The sequence below is a fragment of the Rhamphochromis sp. 'chilingali' genome, assembly GCF_963969265.1.
Source record: "Rhamphochromis sp. 'chilingali' genome assembly, chromosome: 16".
NCBI lineage: Eukaryota > Metazoa > Chordata > Actinopteri > Cichliformes > Cichlidae > Rhamphochromis > Rhamphochromis sp. 'chilingali'.
The window spans coordinates 25,264,101-25,276,989 of NC_137943.1; the positions used below are offsets into that span (position 1 = coordinate 25,264,101).

Here is a 12,889-nt window from a genome sequence, read left to right on the forward strand (position 1 = left end):
GCTGCATCTGGGCAGAAGACTTGAATACAGTTTTTTTTAGAGTATGATCATTTTTATGGAGTTATGGGTGTACAAAGTTTGCAAAGATTCAGTGCTATACAGGTAAAAACCTGCTTACACATAATTGCAATAGGAATGTCTTACATATGTGTAATGCAGACATTCACCAATAGATTGCATTCATTAAGCCTTGAAACTATTACAGAAAACTGACCTAGATGCCAACAATTTCTCTTTTCTGTTTAAGCTTAATTGCACGCACATTGTGAGTATTATTCTCAATGATTTCCATTTAACACTGTGACAGTTGTAGTTTGTAATACTTAGAGTCCAAAAGCTTTAAGGCCAGACATTTTATTTGCCTTTCATTCTGTGTGCATATATATAATAGGGAATTTTATTGGCCAGAACAACAATATTGGCTTTGTATACTTGGCAAGAGCCATAGGCAATGTTATTATGAAGGCTACTTGCACAGTGTGCTACTCAATGTGTTTTTTTTTTTCTCTCAGCACTAATTTGATTTGGATATTTAACTACAAAGGAAATAAAGGGGTCTGTTCGATGTCGACTGCCTAAACTATATTATGTTTTTTTATGAATTAATTGTGTCACAATTGATCAGTAACTGTGAGAAGCAGAATCAAAATTAAGAGGACAGTGATAAAATGGTTCTGGGAACTGGTAACTTTGTGCTCAGCAGCAGATGTGAAATAAATGATGGCATGAAACGCATTAGGCTTGCTTGGAGGCTAGCTGAATGTAGAATGCTTGCTAAGTTCGGCAGTCAGCAAAAAGTTTGCTTCTAGGTCAGAGATGCCTTTCCACAGTGAAACCACTTGAAATTGTGATGTTGCTTCTCTTCACTTATATGTTTTTTCCCCATGTAGATTTACAGCTTTATTTTTATGCATATGTCATTAACTATAATGAAATAAATTAGTTTTAGGTCATAATGAATGAATGAATTCCAAAGTGATTTCTGGTTAATATAATTAAGGTGAATAAGATTAAAGGGGATAAAGTGAAAACTTACCACAGTCATTCTTTTCTGTTTTTAAGTCTGATTTAATAGTTCTCATTTGGCTTGCGTGAGTGTTCTTTGTTTCAAAATACAATAAGCTAAATGATATTAAATTACAGAGCAATGTAGGATGCGCTCTTTGTAAAACCTAGAAAGAAGAAAATGATTCCTTGTGTTCCAAGACGTTTTTTATGATTTGCAAGGTGTTTTTGATCAGTGCATCACACAGTAAGCTCCAGCTAGAATTGTATCTTAAGCTGTAATTATTTCCACTTCAAGTGTAATAACACAAGACGTGTTGATTTTAAAATTGCTACTTGTGGGCAAGCTGCACTGTTTTTGGAAAAAATTCTTACTGGCCACAAAGTTGTTTGTTAGCATATTCTTATAGATAAAAGCCTGTTTGAAAGTATATGAAAGCCATGTGCTATGTTTAGAGTTTGCTCATTAAGTTATGCATTGGGATTCTTTGTAAATTTACAGCTGTTATAGGCATATCACAGAATACCTTGTAGGCTGCGGAAACTTTCCGGACTATCTCGATAAATGTATTGTGAAAATTTAAAACAGCTTTGCAATCAGCAGACCAGTTCTTTCATAGTCTTTTATATATAAAATGTACTCATGTTAAAAATTTGTGGAGGTACACCAAAAATGATGTTTTCACTCTAAAATGTTGAATTCATTTCAGTTGGATTTCTATCTGACTTGATTACATAGCTGGTGGAGAAGACATTGTGTTTTTTTAAAAAATGCTTTCAGTCTAAGAGGTGCCTGATAACATTCATGCCTGTATACTGAATACAGAGCTATGAGTCATTCACCTTAGTGTAGCGTGACGGCTGGGAGTAAGAGTTACGCCTGACTTGCTTTGAAGTTTTAAAGGATGCCTACCAAATCCTCTAAAGCTTCAGATATAGATAAATTCATTAATTAACTTTCTCGAAGTTGCTCCACGTGTTTTAAATAGATCATTTGTTCATAAAGAAACAGAATGTAATTTGTTTCCATTTATTTAAAGTTCTATTAAGCTATGGTGTCCACGTTTTGGTCTCACACTCACAAAAAGTGGACACCATAGACTTAGTTTACTTAGTTTACCTGCAGCAAACCTTCAGATAGGTTAACAGATTTGATAATGTGCAATTCTAAGAAACAATCTTCTTAGACTGAACAGTCTTCTTCAATCTAAAATACTAATTGTGGCTGGTGAGCAAAAAAAGCTTGTGTTTATGTGTAATTACACTATGATGCTTTCTCATTCCAGTTGCTGTGAGTAGGTTACCTTACTGCAGTAGATTGCATAAGCAGGTGTCAAAGCTGGAAGCGCACCGAAGAGTGAACACTGGGGGAAAATATGATCAGTGTGTGCTTAGTCTTGGCTAGGATTGCACAGCTGTTTAAGAGATATGCTCACTGACCGGTTCTCCAAATGCCTTTCCCCCCCTCTTTCTTCTTTGAAATAAAAGCCACAAGATATTCAAAGTAAAATCATCTCCTCTTCTTGTTTTTACGCAAATCGACTTTTCAGACTTTAAAGGATTCTTTGTTTGTGCCAGATGTCTGTCTCTGTGTTTACGTTTGTGTTGTTTTGTGCGAAAAAGTGTGAGCGTCCATGTGTGTACGTCGGAGAGAGAGAGGCGGAGATGGTTTGTGTATGTGTCTGTCATTGCTGCACAGGGACAGTGTTTCATTCCAAAACACTGTCCCTCAAGCAGGACAGTCCTTGGCAGGGGAATATAACAAGAGTCTGATGTGCTCTTAGCCTTAAAGTGAATCATTGTTTATGATTGGCTTGAGAGAAGTTGAGCGCTGTGAGTGTTTCTCATCTGCCTCAGTCATTTTCACCCTCTAATATCTGTCACAAAATGTTTTGGTAAAGATTGTGTAATAGGAATGTTCGTATTTAATGTCAAGGTTGATGAGAATGTCATCAGTCACTGCTTATGTTTTTTGTTCACTGTGATTTGTAAATGAGAACATTTTTGTTCTGTAGCATTTTCCCTATAAATTAGCCCTAGTTACATATATAATTGCATATAGTTCAGTCCCACCATTTGTTACCTTTGTATTTTGAGCAAAGTAATAAAAAAGAACTGCCTGATAGAAAAGAGCAGATCAAGGAAAAAGTGACAGAGAAAGAAGTGAGGAAAGTGTGGGCAGACAGGCAAACAGATGGTTCAAATAGTTCAACAGTTTTGTGAGCTACTGGCAGGCCAAATGTTTTAATATTTGAAGGGTGCAAGACATTTGTATGCCCCCAGTGCTTGAGAAGAAACGTTATCCCTGCGCTGACCACAGTGGCTGCATTTGATGAAATACTGTAAGAAATCTGGAGAGTATTATACACTTTTCCTCCTTTGTGCTACTTGGTTAATTGTTGTACTTGTACAGTTTTGAAATTCCATTTGTGTATTGGCTCTTTCAAGATGTATTCCCTCCCCAGAGTTTGGAAAAATAGGTGTTGCATATGATCAGTATGCCAAGCTTGTTCAGAGGTATGTGTGAGAAGTTAAGTAAAGAAAATACTCGAGTGAATTACTGTGAGAAAAAATAAAATAATTATATGCAGTGTCTATTTAAAATGCTTTTTTTAATTTAAAAAGCTAAAACATCTGCAATAACACCTATGCACGATGGACATGGTGCCCTCAGAGGTTCACCTGCTGTTTTATTGAAGTTTTATTTATTTTATTCTACAAAGTAATTCCAGTGAAAAGTTTTATTGGCTCAGTGAAATATTTGGAGCACCCCAAATTTTATGTTAAGTAAGGCTAGCTGTTAGCTTACATAGTGTTTTCATAACTATGTGTTCTCTGTGTATTAATTTTCCCTCCACAAGTTAAAACTACCTGGTATACCTGTCCACAGGCAGTAACATTTAGTGCCATATTTACCTACTTAGTTGCTGTCATAGAGGAAACTATGGATCATGTCTTAGCACGCTTACAAGGTCAAGTCTTTTTGTGTAAGTGATTGAGCATATGGTGGCAAATTCCGTTTTCTTGGTCAGTCATTCTCAATCCCAAAGACAAAGAAAAATAACCTGTCGTTATATTGACTAATCAGAACAGATACCAGACTACATCACACTACATTCACATCTTTATAGGACAGGTCTTTTTCTCTGGCAATAACTCATAAATTAAGTTGAATTAAGTCTATGTTTTAGGATTGCAGTTCATTCTAGTTTTCATATTTTTAAATACTTTAAATACAAACAGATTTCTCTTAGAAACTGTGGACATCCACCTTGAATTTAATATCCTGCACAGCCTGACTCGATGTCATTTTATTTAACCAATTGCAGATATACACAGTCTGCAGGAACAAAAATCAAGGCAGTATTACGGTTAAGAGTAAAAGTCTTCACAGTCTTAAAAATATATGTGAAATGAGAATAAATAATGTCTAAAAGGATGCACAATGAAATTAAATAAATAATGAATGTTGAGACTTATGGATGAAGAAATGTGTGCTAATTATCAAATATCATCACAATCAACACCATACCTGTGTTAAAAACAACGTGCTTTATGAAAAAAGACAAGATATTATACAAAAGAGTAACAGTTTAAAACTTCAAAGCAGGGTAAAGCATTAACATAAACAATTAAAAACAAAAAAGATTTCTGAGGCAACATAAAAGGGGCACACTGATTAAAAACATTTTAAATAATGCAGCTAATATTACAACTAATTGATACAAACCCATACAATAAATCTGAGGTTTAAAAGGGACTGGAAAGAGGCCAATCTTTAGCAGGAGATAATTCAAGATGTATCTGTAGCACCAAACTTTATGGGGAAATATAGGTGGGTGTCATCTGCATAGCAAAGAAAGTCAGTTTTAAGGGCTAACATTTCTAGGAAAAGTAAATATTTCATAACAAAAAAAAGTAAGGATGGGTTTTATAGATAAGAAACAAACCGTCCGCCTGCATGTAATTTTCCATGTGCAGTTCTTTTTCCTTGTTAGCAAGGGCGACTACTTGCAGCAGATGTTAGAATTCCCTGGTCATAGACCCAAGGACATCTAAGAGTGTCTGTCTTCTGTTTTATCCCTCTTTGCTTAAAATCAAATGTGAAATGTGCACATTTAAGAAACAAAACAGCCCACATTTATTTTCCTTACTCTTGTGTAAATATTTAGTGAATTAAATGGTTTTCCTGTGCATTAAAGATAAATTTGCAGAGCTTTTCTTTGATTAGTGGCTCATCCTTTTTATGTCCTGCTCTTTGGTTAAAGTTTGCTGTGAAAGCAGGAGATGACAGTTAACATGTATCGAGGCTGTTGTTTTACACACATGCACATTGTCCGCGGATCCATTCATTGATTTATTCTAGTGTGGCTTAGACAGATGATTCATCCCATTATGTCCATGCCAACTCTGAGGAGATCCACACCATTGCTGTGGATCATTCCTATAACTCTGAGGAAGAACTAAAAAATGCCAGAGAGCTGTGCAATGCAATACAGACACTAACATCAACAAATGCACCAAGATGAAGACAAGGAATAAATCCAGGGTGGGGTAGAGCAGGAGGGCAAGGAATGAGAAGCTGATTGTGGAATTTGGGGGTGACTGAATCACTGTCAGGCTTCATAAATGGGCCAAGTGTGTGTGGTCTTTTGAAAATCCCTGGGTGACATTTTTGGACTCGTGCATATTTTCTTGTTATAGTAAATATATTGTTGCCTTGTCCAGTGCCAAACTATGCTTAAGTGAAGGAACTGGAAAAGCATGAAATTGAAAAGTTACTGTCTACTCATAGAAGAAAGAGGAAACAGAAAGAAGTTCTGCTAAAATCAGTATGTCTGTGTTATTAACGGTTCTATCTTCTACCATTGAGTTTGGATACATTTGTAGTAAATTATAAAAAGAACAAGCAAGCAGCTAGAGTATTAGTTTGAGGGGGGACTTGTCATTGTAGCTTTTGTTGTTCCTTTCAGTCAGTGTTACAGCAGGTGCAGGTAATCTCTTTCTTTCCTATTGCTTTACCAACATTTACCACCAGCACCTTCTTTCTCTAGACAGGTTATAGTCTTTACATGGAAAATCTATGTATGCATATGGAAAGATGGATTTTCAAATGAGTCATAGGCAAACATAATTATGATAATTGTAGAATAAATGGCACATATGCCATTAACATCCTTTCATTAAGCCATATGTCAAATTTATTTACGTATGTTAGTTGTTGTTGTTTTGGTTGTTTAATAGGCTGTTGAAATATACTGGTCACATATGATGGGAGCACAGGGCGGTTAGTCTCTAATGTGTTCCAGAGATCTAAGCTTATACAGATGTTGCCTCTTGTAATTTAATGCAACCCTGTTTGTGGCCTCTCTTCACCTTCATGCAGCACTCAGGTTATGTTCCTTGTTTGTTTGTCCACTGAATTTCTTAGTCCACGTGGATTCTGAAAAAGTCAGCTGAGGTGCCCATATGGTAGATGGGTATAGATAGAATGCTTCATATCAGTAGTAAAGCAGTTCCTGGTTTAGAAATTCCTTCGGAGACGATCATGGAAAAAGAGCCTTTGGCTGATGAAACAGTTGGGAGCGGGGATCTAATTTCCTTTTCCAAAAGCTCATGAAAAACAGACAGCCTTAGATAAGTACAGGCCTTGGTTATTTATCTGCTGTGTAAGGGGACTTGCCGTCCCTCACGGCTGAGTTGGGGAGGAACTGTACAATAGCTCTTTTTAAAAGCTTACAGACTCCCCTAAAGCCTTAATTAATAGTCAAGAGACTACTGCCTCTGGTACTGCACAACATCTGCCTTGTTGTTTTATTGTCACATTTTATTATCACTGTGCTGGTGTAAAGCTGAAGAAATAGGTGTATGCTACATGGGCGTTAACATTTGGTTTCTATTTGTAATTGTGGGGGAAAAAAGACAAGAGAAAGAAACGTTAGTGGTGTCTGCAAAGAAGACTCTCTGAAAGATTTGACATTAAATTTGTTTTTCTTTCCTTTTTTTCAATAAGCTTTATGTGATTGACAAAAACAAATGACTGAAAGAAAAGGGATTATTGATTGAAAAGGTCCAAGATGTAATCCTGCAATGGGAAATGTGAAAAGCAAAATCTTAAATGCAAACCCCATGGAACATTAATTTATTTAAATTCTCTTCTGTGCTGTTTAGAGACCTGGACAATACAGTTAAACTTAGTGGGCTGGATTCTGGATTAAATGAAGATAGATTAGGCTACTGTGCTAAGCTTTTTGTTTCCAGCTGCAGATGGGAAGTGGTCTGTTCAGCTCTTTTTCATGCCCCTGACTAGCTTCTACTCAGCAGTGTCTGAGGCTTCCTGGTATTGGAGCTATTTGCCAAACCAAACTAGAAAAAAGCTGCTTTCGCAGAAACTACACTGAACTAAATAGCACTACTGACCAACTCATATAGTATTGTGAATTAACAATCAACAGAACGTTTATGTTGAGGGATACGCAGAATAAAAAAAAAAGTCTGGTAATTGAATTTGCAGCAGGGAAACGTGCATCCTAATTCGTGACTCTGTCATCTTAAAACTTTGTTGACTTGTCTTTCGCTGAAAGTCTTCTTCTCCTCCATTTCCAGGGTGACATCCAGCAGCTGCTGATAGTGGCAGACCCCAGGGCAGCCTATGACTACTGTGAACACTACAGCCCCGACTGTGAAACCCCCAACCATCAAGACACCCCACAGGCTCAGGAACCTGAGTATGAGGTCAGTACTGGGGTAGCTTTAGAAACAGAGATCAGGTGGGAGCACTATCTCCTGCTTAACTGAAGCAAAAAAGAAAAAGAAAGCTGGGAGAGAGGAGGGGGAAGTAGGGAGGATTTTATAGAGAAGAGGCAGGCAGAGAGAAATATTTGTGGTAAGCGAAAGAATTAAGGAAACAGGAAGGGAGGAAATATGTTAGTAGTAGCAGGAATTTAGAAACAGGGTTTTATTCTTTGATGTTTTTAATAAGAGAGTCAAAGATGAGTTAAAAGGACAAAAAAGGAGACTGGGATAAATGACATTTAAATTTGTAAAATGGGAAGAATTGAAAGGCTGGGTGTAAGGTGTAATTACATACCAGGTGTCTGTGCAGTTTTGTATACTTGCCCTGGTTTAATGTAGCTCAGTTTCAGTCTCTGAGAAATAAACCAAAAATAATAATAATAATAATAATTTCAGCAATTTGTGTGGAAACTTTTTACAAACAGTCCTCCATGAATAAGAACGTACGTGCACGGGTTTCTGTGTCAACTCTAAATCTGTCATTTTCTCCACTTTGTGTTTTACTAGTGGAAACATGCTGACATATCAAAATACATGGTTTAGTTTGAAATGCAAGTTTTATTACCACTGGCTCCCAAATACCACTTGTTGTTTCTTTAGCCATATTTCTTAATTGAAATACAGTGCTTTGTGTCAGGTAGTGATGGGATTTCCGGCTCTTTTTAGAGATCCGGCTCTTTCGGTTCGGCTCACTAGAAAGAGCCGGCTCTTTCGGCTCCGAACCGGCTCTTCAGGTTGTTTTGTTGCTTTAATTAATTTATTATTAACAATAATATAAAATTATGCACAAAAGGAATTACTAACGTAAAAAAAAAGTGGTTTTATTTATATATGTTTATATATAAATATATGCGGTGGCCCCTAGAGACAAAACACGTACAAACTCCAAAACACATTTCTAGCATGAACTGAACTTCCAAAGCAGAGCTACTAGATCACTTAAATTACACAATTGAAAGCATGTGTGTATTGTTTGTGTATTTATACACAGGCACTCATATATATTCAAATAATTTAAAAAAAAGTTCATTTACCTGTTATTACCACACACCAAATCCGGTCGTTGGTACTTGCTGGCTTGTGTAGCCACAAGATAACAAAGGCTCAACACTGCGCCCAGCATCCTGGAGCACTTCTGTTGTCTTTTGTACGTGTTTTGAGTTTTTATGTGCTTCTGAGTTTTTATATGCTTCTGAGTTTTTACGTGCTTCGGAGTTTGTACGTGTTTTGGAGTTTGTACGTGTTTTTACGTGTTTTGGAGTTTGTACATGCTTCAGAGTTCGTACGTGATTTGAAGTTTGTATGTGCTTTGTCTCTAGGGGCCACCGTAAATATACTTTTATTTATTCACTCCACATAAAATGTAATAAATAAATCATATAATACAAAAATCAACTATTCACATTTCAAGTTTTAACTATTTAAATTTTCAGCTTTTTCCTTTTACAAATTTAAAGTGAAAAGAACACAAAACACTGCAAACCACAACACAATTAAATATAAATTATAATATGAAAACAAACAGAAGATGCACATTCTCTGTCATATGGACCTGCATGAATAAACTTTCTGAATCCTTTATCATCTGCAACCGAAAATAGTTGTGGATGATTACTATACCTTTCTTATGTTGTTGTCCCTGCCTCTCTTTCTCTCTCTCTGTCTCTGTTCCTGTGCTACTGAGTGTAACTACCGCCCCTCCCCCCCTCTGCCCAGCGTAAAGCACAAGGCTCGCGTGCAGAGTGAAGCGGGAAAAAAGTGCGAGAGAGAGGCTGAGAAAAAGAAAAAAAAAAAAAAAACCCACGTGACGGCTCGCGATAAGGAGCCGGCTCGCGTCGTTCACGTCAAAGAGCCGGCTCTAAGAGCCATTTCGTTCGCGAACGACCCATCACTAGTGTCAGGACTTCTTTTTTTTCCATCTTCATTTTTTTGTTATTTTGCTAGTTCAAGCTGTTCTGCCGGCTGACATTTTCCTTCAGTATTTCACTAAATAACTGATGAGCTCACACTGGAAACCTTTCTTTTTTCTCTGCCACAAAGTCTGAGCCCACTTTGGAGTGGCCCCGTGATTTATATCACTAACGAGTTCTGCAGGCTCTGCCCAAACTCCCAGGGAAATTTAAGCTATCCCTTCCCCAGCTAGACTTCCAGTACCTGGAAAAGTCGACTTTAGATTCTTGGTTTTTAAGAAAAAAAAATCAGGAGCTGGTTCTCTATTCAGAAATATTGGCTGTAGAGTGGGTATGGGTCTTGGAAAATGTTGCTTCATCATCAGGTTAGTTCTCGGCAGCAACACAAGGAGCTTGTCAATTCAAATAGACTGCAGGGAATGTTTTGGCTTTAAAAACCTTGTAAATCTGGTTTATTCATTGTTGGTTTCTGTACACTTATAACAAGAATGTTCTTCCTTCATTCCAGATCAGTATTTTAAAAAAAGTTATGTACTCATGCACAACTGAAAAACATTTCCTGAAAATGACAAATCACTGTTGAAAAGGATATTTTTGTGATCTTTTAGCCCAAACTGTTACATTTACCTTTGTTAGGTGAAATGATTTTGTCCTGAAGCAAGTGGTCATGAACCACATGTTACCAGCTTGGTTAAAAGAGCAAGCGGAGTGATGGAGAAGGAAGCTGGGGGGAGTGCTCTTTTTTATAAGCACCCCTTAGTATTTACGTCTTTCATCCATGCCTGTGGTGAAGGCCTTCAGCTCAGCCAAGCACTTCAACACCATAAATCTTTATAAATTATTTCTTCATTCTCTATCTCTCCCTCTCTTTCTCTCCCTCCCTATTTCCATCTAACCCCCCCCCCCCCCCTCTCTCTCTCTCTCTCTCTCTCTCTCTCTCTCGCTCTCTCTCCCTCTCCCTCTCTGCCATTTCAGTCAGTCTGGCCAGAACTTCTCTCTTCTGTGACCTCTCCCTCTCTGGGCCGCTGAACGGACGCCAGGCCAGCCTTGCAGCAGGCCGTGGCTCTTTTATTGTTTTTATGAGCTTAGCAGTTGTCCAGGGACTAATATTTATTCCTGCGCATAGAGTGTAGCATTAGGGGCTGGTCTGGTAACTTAATCTACTTTGCCTCTGTTTTGACAGTGTTAGGACAACTAAAAGTTTTCTTTTTTTTTCTTTTAAAGGACTACAGTGACTCATTTGCATAACACTTTGTTGGTTATGGGCAGTATCACAATAAATGCCCATTAAATGGTGATTTTAAGTATTTAAACATATAATACACATCTGCTTTCTTTGGTCTAGGGTTAGATGAGAAGAAGCTAGAAGTAGATAGAAGTCTGCTCTTTTTACTGTAAATATGAAGTTAAAGCCAAAAGATGATGAGCATAATACATTTTAAAGATAATTTAGACCATATGATTTATTGATTTGTCTTAAGTCAGCCAAGATAAAAATGTTTCCTTGTTCCTTGAGTGTTTCTCCTAAGCTAAGGCAATTTTCTCCAGGCTGCAGCTTGATATTTAATGACAAGCTTTAAGAGTGGCGCTCATCTGCTCCTCTACCTCATCTTAAGGAGAATAAGATAAATTTGACTCAGTCTTGCAGAGTGTATATTATGATATTTCCTCAGGTTCAGGTCAGGGCAGGTTGAATTAATGTTTAAAATGTATATAAACAGCAACATAATGCACACATCACCATTATCACCATCTGAAGTTGATGAGCACACATTGTTCAGATAAATGCATTGTTTTCACGATGACTATTCCAATACCCCAGTGGGTGTGTGAGTGTTTTTCTTTTTATAGGAGTCAGGTTTTAAAATAGAGGAACAATGGTTTTATCCCCTGCTGCTCTATCCTGTATGCTCCCCATAATTTACCGTCTTGCGGTGATTCTGTACAGCTTGAGTTTTGTCTTTTAAAGAGCCACTAATGAAAGCCGCCAGCAATTGTTGGCATTCAAATTAAGCGGCAGAAGCAGATACATTTTCACTGGCATTGCATTAACCTATTAACCTCCTGTCAGCAGCAAACAGGAATTTTAATTGTTGTTTGCTTGCTTATGTTCAGGAGGGTCTCTCAGAGGAAGGGGAAGGATAAAGGAATGTTCCATTCATCCATGTGCTAAAGGATTTCATTTCCTCATATGGATGTAAAATCTCCCCTAACATCAACCAGCCATTGCTATTTTTAAAATAGCAAGAAGCTATATATTTAATGTTTTGTGTGGTTTAAGTTTGGATTTTAACCAGTTTTGAGAAGCATGAACGCTTACTTGCCATGTAAATGAAGTACATTGTCTGTAAATGAAGACATCGTGCTGCTTTATTTACATGATCGCACCAACTAATTGATTGTGGATGCCTCTTCTTTTTCCTTTTTTTTTTTTTTTTTTTTAACAGTACCCTAACTATGATGTCTATGACTACAGTGAGGGAGAGATAACCACTGACCCTTCCCCTACTGAAGCAGCCAAAACTCAGGTAAAACTTGACAAGCAGTTATTATGGGTGTCACCAAGAACGACATATATGTATGGTTTCCTTTTTTCCCTTATTTTTAGTTTTTCATCGTCTCATTTTTGCCCTCTCTGTCTCTGTTGGTTGTATTTCTTGGCTACATTTCTTTTATTGGAGCAATTGTTAGTTGCTTTTATTGCTCATTATGATACATATTCTGGATATACTTAATTCTGTAGCAATAATTTTCACATGTCTATTACAATCATAATTATAAAATTAGCTCTCTTTGTGTTTCTTTGTTTGAGAAAGGGTGTGCTAGAGGCAGATGAAGACATCTACATCACCAAGATTGGTGATAATTACTGTATTTTACCCGTTACAAACCTTCCCTGTGTTGTTCTTGCTCCAATTTCAGACAAATGTGGGTGGAGACTATTATACAGGTGAGTATGACTACACCGTAGTGGATGGAAGTCAACCTGAGAATCCCACTGATACTGCAGGACAAGGCGAGGTAACTTTTTAAAACTGCTTATTTTTAAAACCCTGAGATTTTAAAAATGTTTGATAACTAAGCTATGGGAAAATGTCCTGAGGTCTATATCTTATAAAATTACTTTAATTCTATAACCATGTTTGATCACCATCAGGAGGTACAGGCACAGTGAAAGT

General features: G+C 37.2%; 1 protein-coding gene across 1 annotated transcript in view; it reads left to right on the forward strand.

Annotated features, from left to right (window-relative positions):
* Window positions 1-12,889, forward strand: part of col11a1b (collagen, type XI, alpha 1b) — an 80,965-nt gene that overhangs the window by 12,266 nt on the left and 55,810 nt on the right. Inside the window, exons 5-7 of the mRNA XM_080907599.1 lie at window positions 7,612-7,740; window positions 12,158-12,238; window positions 12,633-12,731. Coding sequence (XP_080763725.1) covers window positions 7,612-7,740; window positions 12,158-12,238; window positions 12,633-12,731 — 309 coding nt within the window. The remainder of the gene's footprint in view (window positions 1-7,611; window positions 7,741-12,157; window positions 12,239-12,632; window positions 12,732-12,889) is intronic.